The sequence below is a fragment of the Chelonia mydas genome, chromosome 7 (genome assembly GCF_015237465.2).
Source record: "Chelonia mydas isolate rCheMyd1 chromosome 7, rCheMyd1.pri.v2, whole genome shotgun sequence".
Taxonomy (NCBI): domain Eukaryota; kingdom Metazoa; phylum Chordata; order Testudines; family Cheloniidae; genus Chelonia; species Chelonia mydas.
In genome coordinates this window covers 41,392,818-41,417,592 of record NC_057853.1, presented here as the reverse complement: position 1 = coordinate 41,417,592, position 24,775 = coordinate 41,392,818, and the positions used below count along the sequence as shown (strand labels likewise).

The 24,775-nt window shown below is 42.4% G+C and overlaps 1 protein-coding gene across 3 annotated transcripts in view; it reads right to left on the bottom strand.

The window, feature by feature from the left end:
- RFT1 (RFT1 homolog) overlaps positions 1-19,050 on the bottom strand; it is a 34,598-nt gene extending 15,548 nt beyond the window's left edge. Inside the window, exons 1-10 of one of the 3 annotated variants that reach the window (XM_037905908.2) lie at positions 18,622-19,050; positions 17,251-17,336; positions 16,140-16,256; positions 13,818-14,007; positions 13,440-13,541; positions 11,226-11,360; positions 8,514-8,592; positions 4,624-4,674; positions 3,362-3,492; positions 570-714 (exon numbers count right to left, since the gene is read on the bottom strand). In XM_037905908.2, the coding sequence (XP_037761836.1) occupies positions 570-714; positions 3,362-3,492; positions 4,624-4,674; positions 8,514-8,592; positions 11,226-11,360; positions 13,440-13,541; positions 13,818-14,007; positions 16,140-16,256; positions 17,251-17,336; positions 18,622-18,684 (1,099 nt within the window). In that variant the 5' untranslated portion in view covers positions 18,685-19,050. The other 2 variants (XM_043550604.1, XM_043550605.1) reach the window with 2 other exon arrangements.
- Positions 19,051-24,775: the final 5,725 nt, after the last annotated feature.

Genomic DNA, 24,775 nt, shown 5'->3' with positions numbered 1-24,775 from the left:
TAACAATAGGTTATAATGGAAACCTACAGCTGCACTGATGAACTGGACACACACAAAACTGTATATAAAATGCATCTGTAACACCATTCTCATAAAGATATCCATTATTATAAATATACCAGTTAATTGCTACATAAATCTGAAAATGCAACACATGGAATGCCCCCCTCCCAAAGGATTACCCTGCAAAAAGAACAAAATAGAACCCTACAAATTATTAGCTTCAAATCTGTCTAGAGCCAAATGTAATTACATAGTGCCTCTAAGCAATGGCCTAGCTTCCATGGCAGTTCTCAATGGCTACCTGGCAAGTTGGTTCCCTAGTGCCGTTAAATTCTGAAATTAGGGGTGTATAACTGAACAAACAGATGTAGCAGATTATCCAAAGTGAGGTCAGTGCAGGATACTGTAGACTGCAATGCAGAAACTCATGCACAAGCAGATAGAAGTGCTTTTCTACTTATCAGACAATTTTGCTCTTGACTGACATGTGATTTGTAAAATATCTCAATAAATCTGCATCTTCTGTTCAGAAAGACTTCTAAAACTGGCAAAAAGTGATTAGTTACCTGATCCCGAACTGAGCATTGAACCTCCATAAATATCCAGAGCCAGTTGAGAATAGGCATAGCCAAAAACTGTAATGCTCAGGCCAACCAGAAGCACGAGTTTTAACAGTGACTCTAACACTGCTGCAGCCATTGCAATATCATCCTAGGGAAAGAATTTTATAATCTACATGAATCAGAAGCTACAGAATTCTGCAGTTTATTTTCATGGACATTTTCACAAAAAATTACTTTAAAAAAGAACAGCATTTTTCTACTGCTTTAGAGAGATGGTAAAGGTTTCTTTAAGTTTTTAGAGTGGTAGCCGTGTTAGTCTGTAACAGCAAAAAAAAAAAAAAAAAAAAAAAAAAGTACTTTTTTTTCCCCCTACTGTTACACCTTCTTGTCAACTGTTTGAAAATGGTTTCAGAGTAGCAGCCGTGTTAGTCTGTATTCGCAAAAAGAAAAGGAGTACTAGTGGCACCTCAGAGACTAACCAATTTATTTGAGCATAAGCTTTCGTGAGCTACGGCTCACTTCATCGGATGCATTGGATGAGCTATAGCTCACGAAAGCTTATGCTCAAATAAATTGGTTAGTCTCTAAGGTGCCACTAGTACTCCTTTTCTTTTTGTTTGAAATGGGCCATCCTGATTATCACTACAAAAGTTATTTTTCTCCTGCTGATAATAGCCCACCTTAATTAATTGGTCTTGCTACAGTTGGTATGGCAACATCCATTTTTTCATGTTCTCTGTGTGTATATATATCTTCCTACTGTATTTTCCACTGCACGTATCCGATGAAGTGGGTTTTAGCCCATGAAAGCTTATGCCCAAAAAAATGTGTTAGTCTCTAAGGTGCCACAAGTACTCCTCGTTTTTGTTAAGTTTTGAGTTATTCCTATACATTTTGTGTACAAACATACACTTTTAATCTTAACATACTTGTCATCTACCTGGCGTTTTATATGTTCAAAGCTCTATACTTTACATTAAGCCTCACTGAATTAGTGGTTAAACTGAGAAGGGCAAAGTATTTTCCCAAGGCCACAGTGATTGAGTGGCAGAGGTATGATTTTTACTACTGTGCAGGAACACAGCATTTGCCATACCAGAACAGTCTGTTAACTCTAGTGTCCCTTCCGTAACACTGGCCTATATTAGATAGGTGACAGAAATGTGAAAATTTATAAGGCGCTTGGCCAATTATACAATACTGAACATGAGAAAATATACATTTGTTACCCCATGCACCAATCAACCAATGCCCTGAAGCAAGAGATTTTATTTACCCTGTTTTATCATGTGTACCAACAAGTACTACTGAAAATAAAATATCCAATTAAACTATTTGTAAATTCCAGAGGCTGAACTTTATATTTTATGAAGTATTCCTTACATAGACTTGCATCTATAATTCACTTCCCACTTCCCTTGTTGTACAGTTATTTACCACCATGAAAAGGCAGTACAAGGCAGTTTTTACTATGCACTTCATAATCTCAAATAGCTCAGTTATAGTCCCATCTGATTATTCTCTTTCAAAACTGAAAAAAAACCCTCTTTTTTTAGTGTAGTAAGTGGCAATACGACTATATAGTACTTGTTGAGTTCCATATATTTTCAAAGCATTGCACAAAGTAACTAGGAGCATTTTTGTCAGTTAACCTAGAATAAGACAACCTAAATGGAGTGTGTGCAAATGAGTTGGGTAAGGTTTATGTAAAACTATTTCGCAGTGTATTAACATTGAAGCGAACATTCTGGGAAATACCATACTATGGAGTTTTGTTCCCTTTATTCATTTTTACTTAAGAACGTAAGAGTGGCCATTCTGGGCCAGACCAATGGTTCATCTATCCCAGCATCCTGTCTTCCCATAGTGGTCAGTGCCAGATGCTTAAGAGGGAATGAACAGAGCAGAGTAATAATTGAATGGTCCACCCCCTTTCATCCAGTCACAGCTTCTGGAACACCTAGAGCATGGGGTTGGCATTCCTGACCATAACGGCCATTGATGGACCTATCTAATTATTTTTTGAGCCCAGTTATACTTTTGGCCTTCACAGTATCCCCTGGCTATGAGTTTAACACTTTGATTAAGCATTGTGTGTAGAAATACTTGTGTTTTAAACCTGCTGCCTATTAATTTCATCAGGTGACCCCTAGTTCTTGTGGTAAATGAAGGGGTAAATAACACTTCCTTATTCACTTTCTCCATTCCATTTGTGATTTTATAGACCTCTATCACATTCCTGTCCCCTTCACACCCATCTCTTTTCGAAGCTGAAAAGTTCCAGTCTTTTTTCTCTCTCCTCACATCGAAGCTGTTCCATACCCATAATCATTTTTGTTGCCCTCCTCTGTACTTTTCCAAAATTTCTAATGTATCTTTTTTTGAGATGGGATGACCTATTAGCATTTTACCAGTTGGTTTATTTTAATACTCTTTCACCCCTCCCCAACCCTTCTTTATTTTCTATTTCACTTCTTTTTACAACTCTGACCCTCCAAAAAAAACATTCTTAGTCGTGATCCTGCAAAAAAAAAAAACTTGATTAGATTTGGCACCCTAATTAACCAAAATGGATTAAGAAATTTGACAGTGCAGATGTCTGTGTTCTGACTTCTACAGTCTTTGAGGAACACACTTTTGCAATGACTTTCCCACCCTTTCCCTTCCCCTAAATATTGAAGGAAAAAAACTTACTCCCTGTAGGAGCTAGTAGATTTTTATGATTAGTTCTTTACTTATTTTAAAGCACAGTTCTATAGCAGATGTTTACTCATTTAGAATTACACTCAACCTACTTGTTTCTGTAGCTTTACATCCATCCCTCTTTCCAGCACCTTAGCAAAGAAAATGTAAAAACTCTCCTCTATTGGCAAAAAGATAAATCTAGCCACCAGAGAACCAAGGTTATTCACTATGTCATACACACCTTAAAGAAAACAAAAACAGAGAAACAATATATTAACTTTTATAAAATATTTTATTTTCAGCTTCCTAGTTCTAGATCTTAAAAAGTTATGTGCACACAAGCTCCTTTTGAGCTGACATTTCTGGTGAATAGTCATAAAACAAACAGCACTTTGTCTCTCCATATAAAAGAAGCAGTATTCCGATCCATAAGGATTTTGGACCTAAACACATTGATAGCAGTAAGCCGCTGGAATTGCAAATCTCACTTTTGGACAGAAAGACAAGTTTGAGTGAAACTTAATTTATATGCAAATGCCCCTCAAATTACATTAACATCAGCAGGGGATGATTGTAGGAAAAACTCTTTGAGATAAGGTCAGTAGACACCACAGAACAAATGTTGTTTCACTGAATGGGTACAATATCAGGACTTCAGGAACTCAAAAAAAGGGAATAGCCATCTTCAAATGCAAGGTCATTTTTGTTTTCATTCAAATGGAAGAATTTTATATAAGCTACCAGAATGACACTCTACAGCACTCTTCTAACAATTCTACCCCCAATAAGAAGTTGAGTAGGGTCCAATCTTGCAAAAACTACTGTTCATTACTACAACATGACTACTCATACATAACTCTTTTCAGGACCATGACCTATGAATGAAATAATGGCCCCAGATAGTTTCCCAACCCTGGAAAAATACAGTGTTACACTAATGCAACATCATTGATTATTTTTAAATTTGAGTTGCTGGTGCCTTGGAATAACAAGCAGAGAAATCAAATGCAATAAATGCACACATTCAAAGAGAGAAGTGAAGGCAGCAAAATCCTCAAAAGGAGGCAAAAACCATTTTTAAAAAGTGCTAAGTAAGATACACTGCAAAATGTACAATGTTCTTTCCTTCTCAATTACTATGGGAAAAATTTTCATCAAGAGAAACATAAAATTAAAGCCTTTGATCATAAACTACCAACATCTCTCTCTACATCTCGCACTTCCCCATCATTTCAGTACAAAGTCATTAAGGCTTTGAGATCATCTCTGAAGTTTCAAAATACCTTTTCAATGTGGTGTCTTAATTTCAAAGTTTTATGTAAAAGCATAAACCAAATAAGTTTGTTACCACTTGGTAATATATCATGCTTACCCTGGTCTCCAAAATTTAGCACATTCAAAAAAGTCATCACGTATCTTTCACCTGTAAATTCAAAACAAAGAAATTAACAACTAACAATGAATGTTAGTACCTATATCCTTTTCCAGTTTTTATTCATATACTTGTAGCAGGCAATGTTGTGAGGAAGCCAAATGAAAAGGTAAAAAATCTTCAAGAATGGCTACTAATTACACCGTAGGCCTGGCATGAATTGAAGTCAATGGGAACTGAAGGTGGAAGCAGCTCTGAAAGTCAAGCCCAAAGTTTCAGAGTAACAGCCGTGTTAGTCTGTATTCGTAAAAAGAAAAGGAGTACTTGTGGCACCTTAGAGACTAACCAGTTTATTTGAGCATGAGCTTTCGTGAGCTACAGCTCACTTCATCGGATGCATAGCATATCGTGGAAACCCAAAGTGTTGAGTTGGACAGCTAGAAATAGAAACAACAAAATCTGTGGACACTTTAAGAACACTTTGTCTTCACTGATCAGTAAAGAAATCTATCTGTTCTTGAATTAAATCCATCATGTTTAATGCATCCCAGAAATCAACAGCAATGCGACTAATATAAAACTTTCAGAACGGTTCCAAAATGGATCAGACATGACCCAGCTTTCTCAAGCTCCAGATTAACCATAAAATACAATAATTAGTATGTATCACCAGCATCTGTATTTTGCAGTGATCCACCTTTTAAGACTTACTTCCTCTTCTCAGTGCAGGAGATGCTGGACACTCATATTATTATATACACAGGAGACTTTAACTAGGAAAAAGGCAAGAAAATGAGGAATAAAGAGCGACCTAAACTGGAACAACGTAAATGATGTTCCGGACTTGCTCAATATTTAAATTTATTTCTACTGCCACAGAAAACCCTAAAGCTATGTCTACACTGCAATGTAAACCCAGGGTTCAAATTCAGGGTCAAGCCTAACCCCCCTTTCATCCACACACAAATCATGCTAAAACCAGAGCTCAGACTCAGGGTCTCAAGACCCCACAGGGGTGGAGGGTCCGAGCCTAAGTCAAGCCAGGACCCAGGGTTCAAGCCCCATTGCTTTGCAGTGTAGACGCAGCCAAAATGGACTTGTGCTCTGGGAGTCCACCAAAAAGTATCCCACAATCCCACGGGCCAACTTTCTTTGTTTTCTAAACAGTCAAGTTTATCCATACTGCACTATGAACAAAGGGGGAAAGCAGCCACAAGTTCAGAGGGCACTAGGAAATCTGGGATATGCATAGTTGGACTTGGGCCAGTATAATGCAGTGTTTGTTAACCTAAGGTTTGAGCATCCACACGAATATGTAAGCCCCAGGTTAACAAACCAGGGTCTGCTAATTTGACTTCTACTAACCCTGGGTTTACATTGTGGCATATACATCCCCAAATCTCGTATCGATACTTAATTTGTGAACACTGTTAAGATGAAACATTTAAGAGTGTGTGAGAAAACATAATCCTTAAATTGATTCTGTTCCATACATTCCACTCTTCATGATTTGTTGAGTTCATTTTCTTACATAAAGCATCTGGTTTTTGAGTGTGTTTTTAAAAAGACAAAATGTGGAGTGGGCAAATATCAGCTACAACTGATGGCCAAACTCACGTTCATTAATGTTAGAACAAATCTGAAAAAGTTTCCAAGGCCAAAAGGCTCATATGCTGAACCAGTACAGCACAGAGGCTCTACCACAGTGGAGTTCTCATGCTTTACTATAATATACATTAAAAAAATGCTAAAAATTTACTGTGACATATCAGGGCACAATCCAGGCTAGTGTGGGGGGAGGGGCATGTCACCCCTGCCCTGCAACCTTGGGTGCCTTACAATTAAGGGTAAAATTATGTCATAGGGGTTACGAAAGTCATGGAATCCATGACTTCCAGCGACCTCCGTGCTGCTGGCAGCAGGAGACCCCACAGCAGCCCATCCTCTTGAGCAGCAGAGGACCCTCTTGCAGCTGCCCAGCAGCTGTGGGTGGCGGGACTCACCACAACTGACCAACCGCTGCCATTGGCAGCAACCCCTGAGCTGCCCAGTTACCACTGTTAGCAGGGGTCCCCCCACAGCAGCTCAGCCACCGCGAGCAGCTGGAGCCCCCCCTGTAGCTTCCTGCCACTGGCAGCAGCGGAACCCTGGAGCTGATATGGGGCCACAGGCCGGGGGGGTGGAGGGAGGGCACGCAGCTCCCAGCCTCCAGCCGGCAGCAGCAGAGGGACCCCAGGGCTGCTCAGCCCACCCCCAAGGCTACTCAGCCTCCGTCGCTGGCAGGAACCCCCCTACCCGCCCCCCCCCCCCACAGCTCCTCTGCCACAGCGGGCAGCAGGGGAATTCCCCCTTCCCTACCCCGCAGCTCCCAGCACTGGGCAACGGAGTCCTTGCAGCTCTCAGGTGCTGCAGCGGGGAGGGGGCAGGGTGCTGGACCCTCCTCCCTCCCCATTTTGTCAGGGATGTTTTAGTAAAAGTCAGGGACAGGTCACAGCTCCTGTGATTTTTTGTTTATTGTCCGTGACCTGTCCCTGACTTTTACTAAAAATATCCATGACAAAAATCGTAGCCTTACTTACAATGCCTTGCTGTCGTAGCTCCCACCTGGGCCACTCAGCCATCCAGCAGGCAAGCTACATACTGAGTGTCTGTGCATAATTGAAGTCTGCCAGCTACACCCTGCCTCTCACCAGCCTTGGTTATACTGCAGGGTGACTCCAACACACCCACAGTCCCAGATCATCCCCCAGAAATGACTGTCCTGCATTGCCCCACCGTCTCCAGGACGGTACAAATATAGTTAATCTATTATTCCTTTAAAGGAATCATGTGCCATCTTATTACCTTAAATAGTTACCCAGACCCTCCAACCTAAACACACTGGATTATATTAAACAGTAAAACTACAAAGAAGTAATGAGGCATAAAAGTCAGTAATGGTTACAAGAAAAATAAAGATAAAATACTTACTTGCTCCTACTTAAGAAACTAACATAGTTGCAAAGAAAAAAAACTTTCTAACCACATGCTTCCAACAAGATTACTGACCAAATTCTTCAGGTCAGGACCACCACTACCACCCCACCCCTCACCCTCCAGAGTCCAATGGCTGTTTTCTTTTGCCTTTTTAGGTGTGGTGCCAGAGAATTACAGTGAAAGAGAGGAAGATGTCTTGGAGTGTCTGCCCCTTCTTTTATTGTCCTGTTCTCCTTTGAGAAGCATTTCCAGATGGAAGCAAGGTGACAGGCAATCCAGTGAAGAAAAGAATGCTTTTTTGCTAAGATGTAGATTTTTGTCCTTACCCCCTTCCTTGCCAAAGAAAGGTCACTTAGCAGGTAATGGTTCATCAGCCTTGATGACACCTGACTGGCATCCGCTTCCCTTTGTCTGTGAGGAATTGATTTAGCCACTCCCCAAACATTTGGGAAACATACTTCAGTCATGATTTCAGCTTATGTTCATAACTTCACATATAATGTTCCTATATGCATTTTGCCATATTATTGATCAGCAAGTTATGGATTTTTAAACAATACCTTATAAGGCATACCTTGCACAAACATTGTCCCAATAGTGTAGGGTGTATATAGGGATGTAGATGTACAGGGATATATTCAGTCACAGTTACCCTTACAGATTTCATGCAGCCAAAAAATGTTCTGCTCAGCTCTACTGGAAAAAGTGCAGAAAACAAGGCTGGGCCACCAATATGCTGATGACTCCTTTCCTATTGCGGGTGTCAGTATCACCACCACACTACTACTAGTCTTCTGTGATTCTTTTCAACCAAATGTTATCTGCGGTTTCTTGCTATCGAATTGACAGCCAAACAAGCAACACCAAGGTCTTTCCAACCATGGACAGGCATGACAAGGGCACATAATACTCACCCTCTGTCAACATCTGTTTCAAGAAAGATTGTTTAAAGAAGCTCCAAGTCAACCTAGCCTCTTTCCAGTCTACCACAGTCTGCAAGAAAGAAATACGTACTGTGATTTAACCATTGGAGTTGATTTTGAGAATCAGAATTGCAAGATAATATGTGAATACACTGCTTATTCCCCATTGGAGGGGGGCCATGCCGTGGCTTCCGGGAGCCGCGTACAGTGGCCCCGACCCTGTTCCCTGGTTGGAGCGCCGGAGTGGGGCAAGCTCCAGACACTGCTCCCCAGCAGGAGCTCGAGGGCCAGGTTAAGACAGCTGGCGGGCTGGATCCAGCCCACAGGCCATAGTTTGCCCACCCCTGGAGTAAGTCGTTCTCAATAAAGTTCTGCCTTGGATGCAACTGGGAAAGGCTGAAAGAAGGGAGAACACAGTGCTGCTGTAGAAGCATTAGTAAGCATGGAGAAAGTGATTTGATGTTCATGCTTCCCATATTTAGGAGTAGGAGAGAATAAGGTCTACATCGAATTGGAAAGGCATGCAAGTGCTCCAAGTCCTAGGAAGCAAACTATTAATATTTAAATGCCTCTCTAGTTAAGAAAGAGATGCCTAGTGCAGTAATTGTGAACAATGAAAGGTTTAATATATTGAGATTTGTGGCCAAATCATCCCTGGTTAACTAAATCACAGCCAAAAGACAAGTTGAAGCAAAGATTCCCACTCTGAGGTCTTATGTTGACAGAGCAGACAAACCCTCCTTTGGTTCCCTTTTGCTTAACTGTGAATGCATTTTTTAAAATAGTGATTTATTTAATTCTTGAGATGAGTAACACTATTTCTGTTAACGCTCTAGATTAGAGAGATACAGTGGGTGAAGTAATATCTTTTACTGGACCAACTTCTGTTGGTGAAAGAGCCAAGCTTTTGAGCTTACACAGAGCTCTTCTTCAGCCCAGAGCTGAACAGAAATTGCTCCAATAAAAGATATTACCTCATCCACCTTGTCTCTATAATATCCTGGGACCAACACAGCTACAGTAACATTGCGAACTGCGTTCTATATTGTTTACGAGCACTTTTTGTTAGCAATAACAGATTTAGCTGTGCCTTAGAGCTCATCAGGTGAAGCAGCATGAAATGGTTTGTAATAATCATGACTGACATGAAAAGTTTAGTTAGCATCTATAGCTCATACTACTGCTCAGATTTACTGGCAGTGCCATTTTAGGCTAAAAGTTAATGGGTGTTATTTTACATTCCATTGACTTCTTGAATACGTATGCAGGGTTTAAAGCAAACAAGGCTTTCTACAAAATTTTTCACAGGATGTGCACAAAGTGCAGTCAGCAAAAGGTCACTACTTCACCCTTTTGCATAAAACTGGATGCCAAAACCCCCCAAACCACTGCAACTTACTCTGGCAACTGTAGACTTTTTCCTCCTCCTCTTCCTTTCTTCTGCTTAGTGCCTGCCAAGTTGACTCATCTGCTTCAGACTCAGCTGCTGCTTTTATGCAAGGCCGTGCTGCCACCACCACTTGGAATATGAGCACCTGCAGCCTCACTGGGGAGACAGGAGCACACACCAACTGCTGAGTCCACCCTCTAAATTGTTGCGATTTTTTCTGACAGCAGGAAGATAGAAGCAGGCATCTGTACATGCAGGTCTCATGCATGGTGTGGCTAGTAATGGACAGCAGCATCATTTTGGACAGCATTTAGGGGGGTGGGGGGGGGGTGGGAGGGGAAGACCCAGCAGCTGGTGCAACTTCTGCCTCCCTGCTGAGTCTGCAGCTGTTCATATGCACCAAAGGACAGCAGTGCTGCCTCAGATAAAAACAGCCACTGAGCCTGTAGCAGGTAAGCCACCTTGGGGAGGCAGGTAGACACCGAGAAGGAGACAGGAAGAGAGCACGGAAGAAGTCTGCAGCAGCCAGAGTAAACTGCAGCAGTTCGGGAGTGGACTCAACAGCCAGTTTTATGAGAGGCAAGACTGCCACCACCGCACTGAGCACCAGACCAGTGAGCACATGTGTCCACTTCTGCCTCCCAGCTGTTGGAAAAATTTGGGCATTGGGCTAATTTTGCCCAGTCCATTAAATCACGATTTTCCTCAGGATCCTATCTATGAAGAGAATGGAACATTTTTTGCTGAATAAGGGATTCTGAAAATTTCAGAGTTCAGTATTTTCCAAAAAACATTGGGTAGAAAACTCCCACGGCATAATAGTGAGATTATCATTCCTTTAGGAGAGAAACTAACCTGCTTGGAATTCAATCACAAATGCTCATTCTATTCATTGTTACATGCAGCTACATTCTTATTAAAGGTCTATGCAAAAAACACTAGAAAATATATTTCAGTGAAACAATCCTGCATTGAAGAAATTAACTAATTAATAACTGATCTCATTTCTCACTTCAATAAATAGTGCTTAAGAAGCTTGGGGGAATCAGAGTGTTGACCACAGAGTGAGGTGGTGGCCATGTGTTAAATAGTAATAAAAGCTTTATTAATACAAAGAGAACCATTACAAGAATAATTTACCCAACTTGTTTGTTCTTGCTCAACTGTTTCCTCTGCAAGGAGGCTACATCCTGCAAAGTCACACTTAAGAGGGTATTAGTCAAGTAGTTTCTCCTTATTCAGCAAAACCAAATTTGAAATTCCCTCATTCATGAAAGACTACAATATTAAAAACTTTAAGCTCTGCAATTTACCTGATCTTCAGTCAAGTTGGGTAACAGATCTGTCATTCTAGAAACTGGAAAAGATTTCTTTGTTGATTCAGGAGAACCCAAAAACTTCATGAAATACATTACATAGCACAGCACCAGAATACTGGTGTATAAAAGCTGAAAGAAAAGATATGAAACATAATATAAACTACAGATTTAGAACTACATACTAGGATTCCCAGCTAAATAATAATTGAATACCTCACAATTATTCTGAATTGTCAAATAGTAGACTGAGTGAAGGAATAGTTTACAAACAAATGTTCTAAACCAAATTACTACTATCACTAGTCACCTTAACACAAAAATCCCATAACTTTTTTTTTTTTTTTTTTTAAATCAGCACATTTTAACATTACTGGCCCCAATCTGTGTCACTCCACCCTAAAATTGGTTATGTTTGCACTGCAACAAAATATTTTCAGCATGGCTGCAGCTGACCCAGGTCAATTGATTCAGGCTCGCAGGGTTCAGGCTGAAGGGCTAAAACAACGGTGGCCAACCTGTGGCTCCAGAGCCACATGCGGCTCTTCAGAAGTTAATATGTGGCTCCTTGTATAGGTACCGACTCCGGGGCTGGAGCTGCAGGCGCCAACTTTCCAATGTGCCGGGGGGTGCTCACTGCTCAACCCCTGGCTCTGCCACAGGCTCTGCCCCCACTCCACCCCTTCCCGCCCTCTCCCCTGAGCCTGCCATGCCCTTGCTCCTCCCCCTCCACCCCAGAGCCTCCTGCATGCCACGAAATAGCTGATCGGGAGGTGCAGGGAGGACAGGGGAGATGCTGATCAGCAGGGCTGCCGGTGGGTGGGAGGTGCTGGGAGCAGGGTGGGGGAGTTGGTGGGGGCTGCTGACGTATTACTGTGGCTCTTTGGCAATGTACATTGGTAAATTCTGGCTCCTTCTCAGGCTCAGGTTGGCCACCCCTGGGCTAAAAAGTGCAGTGTAGATGTTTGGAGCCAAGCTCTGAGATCCCAGAAGCTTTTCACTGCACTGTTTTCGTCTTCTGTTGTCCAATTCATTTGTCCTAGTTAGTAGATATCTAATTATAAAGCTTTAATTAATTCATAGAATATATTTTATTGATCTGTCCCACAAGCACTTACATAGGGAGAAGAGGTTTATAAATTATTCAAGACAGTTGAAATTTGCAGCCAAATTATACTAATGTCTGTAAAAGGGGGACCTAAATGGAAGGATTGATTGCAACTACAGTGACAGACAGCATTAATATTATGTAACACCACAGGTATGCACTACATTTTGCAGAAAAATTAAAGGCAGGGTATTTGCAATCTAAGGGCCTGATCTTACAAATTCTTACTGTGAAGTAGAGTTTTGCAGGTTTAGACCCTAAATTAAAACGGGTTATGAAGACAAAAATATGTAATTGCTTCAGTTTGTTATGCCCTAAAGTAAGGTGTTCAAGCATGTACTTAACAGAGGAACAGCTGTCTTTCAATCCTGATTCAGTCCATAGATTATTTCACCATCCACACAACTGCTATGATTATAAATCAGTCTGATGAAGTCTTGGGGGCAGGTCCGTTATGTTCCTACAGTGCCTAGCACAATAGGCTCAGGCCTTTAAATACTTGTTATTTTTCTGTAGTGTGGTAGCGTTTAGTCTGCACAAAGGCTCTCTTAGTTTGGAATATATTCTCAAATCTTAAATGCCAGTTATTACATATAAACATTGATCTATTTGGTCATATTTATCATTGAAATTCTTTGCTTAAGAACTCAAGATCTTATTTCCATATGCATTTCTCTTCTGATCTTTACTACAATAAGGGGGAAAAAATCAAAACATATTTGTTGAACTGGTGCACACATCGTCATCTCCTGTCGCAAACAGTAGGAATTCAAAGTAACAAATTCAATGATTAAGCATACCAATCATTAGCATGTATAAGTGAATTAGAAATAATAAGAGAATAATAAGTGTCCATATTTGGATAATGTGCATGCATACATAAAACCTGATGCGTGTTTCCGTTAGCACTAAACTGGGTCAGTCACAATGCTAAGTGTGTAGTAGACATCAATATACAAGAACAGTATTCTGTACAATATTGCAGAAGCATCTTCCTCTTACTTTCAGAATTAGTTAATTGGCTAAATCCAAGAGGCAGCAGCAAACAGACGTTTGGTGAATCACAAATATACAGTAGAGAACACAGAGAAAAAAAAACTTACCTGAGCCAAAGAAAAAATGTAAAGTCCCCATTGTGGATACAGAACTACTAAAATAACTGTCAAAATGCATTTGGAGATTATTGAAAGACTTTCAGCAATTACCTAAAGAAAAAAAAAGAACACATTCACTGCCAACTGCATCAGCCAGAAGATCTGAAGAGTACACAAACTGCATATTCACTTATTATGTATGTACATTTAAAAACATGTGTTAAATATTAGGTATCAGACTTTCAAGGCCAAAGGGATCTCATCACACTACTCTTTAACTTCATTCAGAGTTATGTGATTAAATACCCCAGTCATCTTTGACTACCTCAATCAAGACTTTCTCCATCATTGTCCAATATATGTATGTATAGTGCTCATTTTACTAACCTTAAGCCTTATAAACAAATGTGCTTGTGCCAAAACCCAGAATGGTTCTCCTAGAAGTTCAACCACTGCAGAAAGACCAAATGCAACTACTCCAATCTTATAGTAGGGAACTGCATTAGGATCAGGAACTTCAAGTAACCGTAGCCAGATCCAGCCCAGAAACAGTGACCAACAAACCCCCAAAGGAACTCTAAAATAAATAAAGTCAAATAAGTTGTTTTTCTGAGTTATAGGGGCGCTTGTCTAAATGGCAAAAAACAAATTAAATTAAGTGATCACATATTGCAAGCAAAAGAGGAAGGAAACATGCAGTTTTCACTTTGCTATATAAAATTAAAATATTTGAATTGATACTACAGGATACAAGTATTCATATTTAATTTCTTTGTGGTGATTATATTTACATAAATACTTTAAACATTCTAATAGAAAAAGTTCAAACCATTACCACCCACTTTTTAACTGCTCCCCCACCCCACCCCCAAAAAAAACCCCTGCCCACTGTTGCTGTTGTTTTAAAAAGATCTCTAACAAACTCCTTTAACTTCTTTTTATAGGCCTACCCCACTCAGTGCCTCTTCAAGTGCATCACATAAGAGGCTGCAGACAACTTCCTCACCTCTAGGGGACCAATTGCATGGTTGTAAGACAGACCCTTCTTTCTGAAAAGGCCAGTCTTCAGTAAGGATATAGAAAGACATACTAAATCTTTTAATAAGTTACAAAATACTAATGATGACTGCATTATGCTGCTAATAAAGTAACAGTATAGAAATAGGAGTTACTGTACAATTTATCTTGCCCTATGATAACCCAGACTGGAAACAAAGCCATAGCAAAAGCCCCTGGAACACACAAATAAGTAGGAAATACTGCTTTCTCTTGGAGATTTAGCACTAACAGTTACAACCACGGCAAATCATCATTACTAGCACAATTTCAATTATGGATGACTACACTAATTATTTATTTAATACAAATAGAAGCCTTTTTATTTATCTGCTTTACCATACCTGAAATAACTATTTGTAATTAAATTTAAGCAATATGGACAGTAACAAGATTTTTACATCACCTAGTACAACAGCGCCCTGACTGGCTGGTTTCAGCTACTACTGCTATGTAAGTTATACAATAATAAAATTAATACTAAATAAAGGCTTGTCTACAGGAACACTTTGTTCACAACAAGCTGGGGCACACTAAGTGTTCATGTGGACCCTGCTGACACACACTAACAGTTCCTTAGTGTGCTTTGATCTACTCCCATTTCAAAGCAGGGCCCATAAAGTACACTAAGGAACTGTCAGTGCATGTCAGCAAGGTTCACATGGACACTTTGTGCACAGCAGGCTCATGATCGGCTAGATTCACACCCCAGCTTGCCATGAACTAAATGTTTGCATAGACAAACCTGTAGAATCTAACACACTTTGGCTGCTAGGCATTTTGGCTAGACACCTAGTTTTGCGTCTTCCACAGCTGAAAACATAAGCAAACCTCTGATCTTATCTAAACATGGCAGTTTTGTGGGTGAGGGGAGGACAAAGTGTTTCTCTGATTTCTCATTCTCCTATTCACACTTCCACTCCAACGTCCTGTACCGGACCTACTAAGCAAAAGCTGTACTCTGCTTCCTCCAGGAGCAGGCAGTTCTAGTACTTAATTAGCCTCTAAAGTAACCGAAGATAGCCGTGCCCTCAGGGGCCACCCACAGTGCTTTTGCAGTGCTCCAAACCCCAAAGAGATTTGGAATCAAGCTCTAGATCCAAACTTGGATCTGCCACATAAATGAAAACCTTCATTTTCGGTTTTACTTCTCCCCACTGGGAGAAGATAGGCAAACACATATGACAGAAGTTAGTCACAAAGCTTAAGGCACTACGAGAAGGCGTTCAGGTACTATGGTGATGAATGCTGTATAAGAACCTCTAGTTCTAATACTTTTGAAGTACATGTTCCTAAATAATCAGATTTTCCCTTGTGTGTATCTTGACTATAGAATTTACTTCCCTAGTATAGCTCCAAAAGAGGCCAAGGCCATGGATACTAAGAGCATAGTATAAACAATAATACTTAACTCAACTCTCATACAGCACTTTTCGTCAGTAGATCTCAAAATACTTTTAACCCCATTTAATCTAATGCCTTGAAACTTTGTCTTGAGGCTGCAACTGAGGAGATCATAATTTGCTACTTCCTGGAACAGTAGTCTAGTTAGGTAAATACATATTTTCGTCTTTATATGTGCTCAGACATCTGGCAATGAATACTTTTATAAACATAGACTGGAATAAATAAGAATCTCAAAAGGAAACTTACGTTAGCCACAAAAGATTAATAGTTTTGGTCCAATTTCGCTTTGTGCTGCCACTCAAACAAGCCCTACGGAATGCCTCTCTGGCTAAGAAAACAACTGTAGAATAAAGCAGTGTTAGCCTAAAGAAAGGGGATAAAAAGATAAAGTGATTCTTTTGAGGGCTTGTCTTCATGTACAGCACTACAGCGGCTAAACTGACATTTAAAAACTAAACTGACAAAGCCACTTTACCTATAAACATAGTTTAAATACCATGAAGCAAAAACTTATTTCTAATAGATGATCTTATAATAAAAATCGTGCATAATAGAGGGTTGATGAATTTGTCCCCAACGGGGGAAGATGTGGTGTCATAAGGTTTAATACAGATAGAGGCAAATTGTATTTTTTTTCCCCTCACGTGGTAAATTGTTAACATACAGTTCTCCTGACGGGCAGGAAAAGAATAAGAGTACAGCAGCGTTTTTCAAATGGATGCTCCAACCTTTACCAGGTAAGGTTTAAGCAAGTCCCATGGAAGTTGGAAGGAATACTCTACCCAATTTGCTTAAGATTTGCAAAAACCCACACCAGGTATCTGTATGTTCAACATTGAATATTAAGAACCTAGTAGTCAGTTACTCATTCATAACTTCAAAACTGAACATTATCAAGCTACTCTTATCACAAATTACAGGCACACCATTGTACAGTTCAAAATTCAGACAGAAATGTTTCTAATGCCACTGGAAACAGTTCTAAACATTTCACTTAGTCATCCTGCTAGTCCATGAGGCAGAAAGCAAAATGGATTGATATACTTCCGTTGCTCAGATTTAGAGAATTCCAAAAAGCAAACAGCATAAAAAATCCAAGAAGTACTTTGTTAGAGGTTTTTTTCTGAAGTGTTACTCGCAACATGGGTAAGAATTTGTTTTTAAATACAAGGCATATAATCTTACTTCAAGCCTTTAAAGTGTACTGACATCAGCATCTTCATTATGCTACCATGCACCCACTTTTTAAAAATCTTGCATTATGGAAAGCCTGGGTACTTCATTTGTATTTAGAAAAGGAACAACATGACAAACTTCTATATTGGAATCATTCACCATCAATTCTATTCTTCATTACCTTACATTCACAAGGCCAATCATTTCTTTTGATACATAGCGGAGAGTAAATGCATTTAAGCCAAAAGTAATCACCCGAAACAATATCTGTGAAGAAAACACACAGAATAAGTTGCATTAGATACTTTCAAATATGGACCAATATCAATCTTAACAAGGAACCAGATCCTGTGCAGAGCCAAGCATCTTCTGAAAGGTACTGAATTCTTTCAGCTCCTACTGAAGTTGATGAGGATATGTGCTCAACTCAGATGAGACGTCCAGTATCTCACAGGATTAACCCCATGGACAATTATTTTTACTATTTGCTATCTAAATCAATGGGTCTCAACTAGGGTACGATACGTCAACTCATCTACATCATTGTTTCTCAACACGGGGGTTGTGACTCCACAATGGGATCACAGGACAGGTTTAGGGGCACCACAAGTGCAGTGCCAGTGTTAGAGGGTGGCAAGCAGGGCTCTTGCCCAGGGCCCTATGCCACAGGAGGCCTTGAGAAGCTAAATTACATGCTTCAGCCTGGGTGGCAGCACTTGGGCCTCAGACTCCTGAAAGGCACACAGTAGTCTGTAAAGGTTGAGAACCACCCATACAGCATCAATTTACCTAGAAATAATTGAAATTAGAAACAACTCACATGCCAAATGCATTGCTCGTCTGGAAAATAAAAATTACTTATAGGGAACATGGAGGTGCAATGGCACCTTAAGTATACTGTAAGCACAAACTTACTAACCAAGGAAGAAAACATTTTCTCTGCTTCACAGATGAAATGGATTGCATAAGATGACTACAGCAGGTCTGTGGCAGAGCTAAAAGACCCTAGTTCTCCTGACCAGTGACCATGATGCTATCTATTTAGCTTTTGTCTTATGTTGCTTAATTGTGTCCTCTCACCAGTAACCTATTATGGGACAGGGCACAAGCCTTGAGACTGCCTGCAGAACAGCTTTGTTTTCATCTGTAACAGACCCAGAAATAAGTAGGAACTCAAAACAGCAGCCAGTGGGCACTGCAGGAAGCCAAGCACAAATGACACAAGAGAGAACCTGCAAAACTCAAGAAGGCGAACCTCAGTTATGAAAATAACCGAGCCAGAGAAAGGGATGAGAATAGGAGAGGAAGACTGAACCTAGCTGGTCTCCGTGCGCGGTCAAGTGTCACGACACGCTATGGCGACACGCAGGAGGTTGGCCGCCGGCAGCCCCCGCTCGGAGGAGTTCGCTCTTACACCGCAGAGGAGATTCCCTCCTTCCACGACAAGGCGGGGAGTGGGAGCCGCGTCCGCCTGCTCTGGGAGGGGCACGCCGCGGGCGTGGGGGGGCACCCAGCAGAGGAGCCGTGAGGGGGACATAAAGCGTCCGGGTACCTGCAGCAAGGCGCTGGAGGAGGCCAGCCGGGTGGTCTCGCTCAGCACGTCCTGGGAGCCCATGGCTCGCGCCCCCGACGCACCAGGGGGAGACGAAGGCTCAGCACCCGGACCCCCGGCTGCCACGCGTGGGAGCCGCTCTCAGCCTCCGCTGCGGCTCCATCCCGCTCCCAGCCCGGCGTCGGTCTCCCCGGCCGAGAAGCAGGAAGTCATGGCACTGCCGAATTGTCGCGCATCGATCCCGTCAGCCGGGGCGGAGCGTGGGGCTCTGGCCGCGAGGCCGCTTCCTCAGGCCTCCCCCACCCCAACGCAAGGCGGGGGCAAGGCGAGGCGCCGAGCCACGTCCTCGTTCCAGCCCAAACCCTGACAAGGAGACATCTCCCCCGCCTCCACACACACACACACAGGCCCGCCCTTTAAGGGGACACGAAGACAAGCGCCCGCCCTAACCATGAGAAGAGACAAGGGGAGCCACACAACTGCCCCCCTGCATTACACGGGATAAGAGGGAAACCCTTATACACAACTCCCCATGACCCTTGTAGGGAACAAGAAAAAAACCTCCCAACACACGACCTAACTCTCAAAGAGAGATGCCAACTCACACCCAGCTCTTGCCCGAACTCTTCGGGCAGGGGTGGGCAAATTTTTTGGCTCACGAACGTAGTGTTGGGGTGCGGGAGGGAGTGCAGGGTGTTCGAGGGGGCTCAGGGCAGGGGGTTGGGGTGCAGGGTGTTCGAGGGGGCTCAGGGCAGAGGGTTGGGGTGCAGGGTGTTCGAGGGGGCTCAGGGCAGGGGGTTGGGGTGCAGGGTGTTCGAGGGGGCTCAGGGCAGAGGGTTGGGGTGCAGGGTGTTCGAGGGGGCTCAGGGCAGGGGGTTGGGGTGCAGGGTGTTCGAGGGGGCTCAGGGCAGAGGGTTGGGGTGCAAGGTGTTCGAGGGGGCTCAGGGCAGAGGGTGCAGCAGGGGGTTGGGGTGCTGGCTCCACCCCGGCATCGCTTATCTGGAGCGGCTCCTGGGTGGCAGTGGCACGCAGCAGGGCTAAGACAGGCTCCCTGTCTGCCCTAGCCCCGCACCACTCCGGGAAACAGCCGGCCCCTGGGGCAGGGCGGGCAAATGGCTCCACGCGCTGCCCTCGCCTGTGGGTACCTCCCCCGAAGCTCCCATTGGTCGCAGTTCCACGTTCCTGGCCAATGGGCGTGCGGGGGCGGTGCCTGCAGGCAACACAAGGAGCACTCTGAACCCCCGCTGCTCCAGGGGCCGCAGGGACAGGGGGCCAGCCGCTTCCGAGAGTGTCCCGCGGCCGCAGCTTGTCCTCCTCTGTCTTAAGGGGAAAGGAAAACATTCATATACGTCCCCCAACCCCTATGGAGTCAAGGCAAACCAGCGCTCCTCCAGACCTTCTAATGGACCAGGAGAGACATCCTTCACAGACATACAGCTCCCCCAAACTCTACCCTGCTCCCCCAAACTCTACCCTTATCTGGAAGAAGGAAAGGCAGCTCCCCAAACGCCAACTCTTAAAGGCAGCATAGAGACACCTTTCACACACACTCCTCTCCCTCTGGGTAGATTAGTGTTGTACTTTGATTCTATCCTGAAGTGAAGACTTTGGCTGTTTGATGAGACACATTCTCACTGATAACTATTTCTAACGTTTCCTCTTGCAGCTGTCTCTGTTAAGAGGTGCACCTGGCAACTATCCAAGAGCTCAGACCCACCAATGTATCACTCAGGTTGATCTCAAAACAGCTGGTTGCCAGTGTAAAGTTCTGAGTCACTTTCACTCAGACACTTAGTTTTTAGATGCCCATAATGTCATAATAGATAACTTTTGTGTACTTCACCAAAGCAACAAACAGCCATGGGTATAACTCAACACCTGCTAAGGCCCAAATGTAGAATGTAGTGTGACGCAAAGATCCAAAAAAATGAGGAACACACAAATCATGCATGCAGGAAAATTAATTATTTGGAGTGCATTCCTTTAGTGTAAATAGCAATTTGTGTTTATTATGTAAATAATTTTTTACAACAAAACTGAAGATACAGAAATTTGTATGGAACATAGGGAACTTTGGGAGTAAAATGAATCATGTTCCTCAAAATGATGGAGATTTGAGATGTATATGGCCACATGCAAATCAAGAGGCTATTCTTAACTGTTTGTGACTCTCCTGTTTCTGTAAACCTGCTGAAGAGAAGTTATTTGCAGTAAATTATATGAAATTACTTCTGTTAAGATGACACCAAAGATGATACAGTCAGCCACTGCGGTGGTTTTCTCTTGGGTTCCTAGCATTAAATGCACTTCCTATATTGCTATCTGTGTCTGCATTTTTAATGTACCTATGTGCATAATTTCTAGGCATTATGTTTCTGTTAATGTTACCTCTCATTCTAACAGCTCTGAGCAGACTCATTCTCTATTAAATTCTTTTATTGACACCCATCATTGTAGTATCTGAGTGCTTTGGTTATTTTCTGCAAGAATGTCTTTACATGAAGAGTTGGGTTTTGCTATGTGATAACAATGTGACAAGACCAGACTCTGGCTCATTATTATCACTGCAGTAAGCATGTACTGAATATGCTCCCTTTGCAGTGCCAATATTCCAATGGCATGTTCCTGTCACATTAACTGGATTGTGTCCAACCGTACATTGGCACTTCACTCTGTTGTGCTCTAACATTGCACAGGGGTAGCAGCAAAATGGTTAACAGTATTTAGGACTCCATTTCAGCCAGATACACATATATAGCCCCTAAGCCAATGAAAGGCTTATGGAGTGAAAAGCAGTCCACACCAATTACTAAGCTTAAGTAATTTAAAGCTTTAATAAGAAAATTTTATGCCATTATCAAGCATAAAGCATAAGTGAAACAGATAGCGCAAGATAGAATAACAATCAGTTACCAAGTCCTGGGCTGCACGTAGGCTGTTTCTGTCATCATCAGGTCCATGCTGGTCTGATCTGGTGGGTGTCCTGCATTGCTCTACCCTCCCTTTTATAAACACACATCCTCTATACCTTGTCTCATAATATCATGCAAGCACAAATTATTAAAACTACTTTATCTATAATCATTCTATTCCAAATATAATTGCATATACACATCATAATAGCTCTCATACATTTTTACTAAGCTTGCTAAAACTCTAATTGGTACCTCCTTATCTATCCTTTGTAATCATTGCTACCTTCCTCCTTACTCAGTCTAGCTGTCATTTCATTATTTTCATGTGTTCCATTGTCTTTTACAACAGTTGTCTTATTCTTACTTATTTGCTTCTTTTGGCCTTGGAGTTGCTGGCTGGTTAGTCCTGTCCAGTCAGTGTCCATCCTCCCTAATCTGTTTTACTAGGGAGAGCTGTACCTAGCTAGTAAATCACACATTTGTCTGGTTTTGCTCCATCATCTACACAGACCAAGAATCAACTGTAGATAAGACAGCTTTCTGGTTTTTTACAAGCTTTGAAGTTGTTTTACCAGAGTTTTGAGAGCTGTGTCAAAAAGACACACAGAGAGCAGAAAAATCTCTTCTATATTTTCTTATAACACTATTAAATATATAATCTCTACTTCTCTACCACTATTTAATATACATTTATCTAACAGTTCATTATATATTTCTTTACAGGCTAGTTGCATCTATGCTGTGTTAACTTTATGGATTATGGAGGGACAATTACATATGTCAAATGTATTGGTACTCAAATATCTTTAAATAAGCAACATTTCCCCAGCCTTTTAATCAGTTATTTATATATTCCAACCCTCCCCACAAATGTAATTGTGCCAAATTTCATGAGCATAAGATACTTCAAATGCTTCATAGAATAAAGGATCATCTGTATATGTGTTCTGCCTCCACACTCTGCTTTTTTCATGTTTTTTCTGACTGGCTGGAGCTCATGTATGTGTTCCCCACAAAAGACAGAATAATTGGCAAGTCAGTTTGGCAAGAGCATTCTGACCCTTTAAGGGCAGGTGCAGTCCAGCATTCCTGTTTTTGGCCTTAGTCTTTTAAGCATGGGCATTCTGGGAACACAGCAGAATATGAAAGCTGATCAGCTGTAAGTAAACAGGGTAGTTCTGAGGTCTGACTACTCAGGAAAGAATTTTTACTGCATTTTAAGTTGTTGAGCTAGTTAAGGACTGTGTGCATCTCTGCAGCTGAGAGAAGAAAGAATTATTCAAACTCTAGTTGAGAAGACTTTGAAGAACCCCTGTAGACCTGGTCAGGTACAACTTCCTATGAAGATTATTAATAGGTAACAATGATTGTAGCCTGAAAGGGAGCTAGCAACCAGGGGACCACAAACAGGGGAGTTTGAGACGGGGAGAAGGAGATCCCCCTGCTGAACGAACAAGGTGCAAATACTAATCTTGGGGTGAGTGAATTTGATTGGCTGTTTGTGGTTTTTCCTTCTCTTTCAGGTTATTTCAGTTACAGAATCAGTTGGGATTGTGTGTCTGGGGACTGTTTCAGCTTTTGTTCCCTGAATCATCCTTGATCATCTTTGATTAGCCTGAATCAGCCTTGTGATCACCCTCCCCCTGTGTGATTAACGAGAGGGTAGGGCTGACCTAGGAGAGAAAGCCTTAAATGCCAGGAGCTAAGCTACCAAGAGGAGCTAACAAACAGGGGAGTTTGGAAGAGGAAGATGTAATATAATTGCTATGGTTAGGAAAGGCCTCATTGCCAGTACCAATGCTGCTCCTGTCTCCTCCACCTGTGCCTGTATCCAGACAGACAACCATGGATACCTTTACCCAGATCCTGGTGTGGATTTTCAGAAACCATGGCCTACACTTCCCACTCACAGAAAGCCAGGCTGTGGGGACCATCCAGTGTGAAAGGTGCCTGTTGGTGGAATCTCTCAGGAAGCAGGTGGGAGAGCTACAGGAGGAGGTTGCTAGGCTGAGGAGCATCCATGCCCGTGAGGAATTCCTCCAGAGTATTCCTATGGAGACATCCAAGGCTGAGGAAGCTATCCAGCTACAAAGGGCTGCTGTCACACCACCAGGGGAGGAGGATATGGCTGCTGGTTACTACTTACTACCTACTAACAACCCACCCACCATGGTGATGGAAAACCGATATGCTGCCCTGGCAACAAGCGATGAGAAATCACTCCCCAGAGGTGGAGGAGGAGAAGCTATGTACTCCCAAGGCTGGGAGACTAGCAGCCACCACTCCCAGGAGGAAACGAAGGGTAGTGGTTCTTGGTGATTCTCTTCTGAGGGGGACAAAGGCACTTATCTGTCGCCTGACATGGCATCCTGGGAGGTATGCTGCCTACCTGGGGCCCATATCCGAGATGTTATGGAGGGATCGTCAAGGATAATCCAGCCCTCTCACTACCCCATACTACTCATCCATGTGGGTACTGATGATACTGCAAAGTACGATCCTCAGGAGATCAGAAGTGACTACAGGGCTCTGGGAGTAAGGGTGAAGGAGCTCGGAGTGCAGGTGGTGTTCTCTTCGATCCTTCCGGTCCAGGGTAGGGGCCCAGGCAGAGACGGATGCATCTTGGAGATGAATGCCTGGCTGTGAGGATGGTGTCGCTAGGAGGGCTTTGTCTTCCTTGACCATGGGATACTGTTCCAGGAAGAAGGACTGCTAGGCAGAAGGACTGCTAGGCAGAGATGAGGCCCACCTATTGAGGAAGGGGAAGAGCATATTTGGATACAGACTGGCTAACCCAGTGAGGAGGGCTTTAAACTAGTTTTGAAGGGGGCAGATGATCAAAGCCCACAGATAAGTCAAAAACATGGAGACCTCGGACAAGGATCAGAATTTGCGGGGAGTATGGGCTATTATAGCAGGGATAAAAGAGAGACAAGACCTAACTGGGGAGGGAAGGGAAATAAATCAGTATCTTAAATGCCTCTATACTAATGCGAGAAGTATGAGGAATAAGCAGGAAGAACTCAAAATTCTAGTAAATAAACACAACTATGACATAATTGGCATCACAGAGACTTGGTGGGATAATACACGACTGGACTATTGGTATAGAAGGGTACAGCTTGCTCAGGATGGACAGGCAGGGGGGAAAGGGAGGAGGTGTTGCCTTTATATAGTAAAAATGTATATACTTTGACTGAGGTTGAGATGGAAATAGGAGATAGACTTGTTTTTTACCC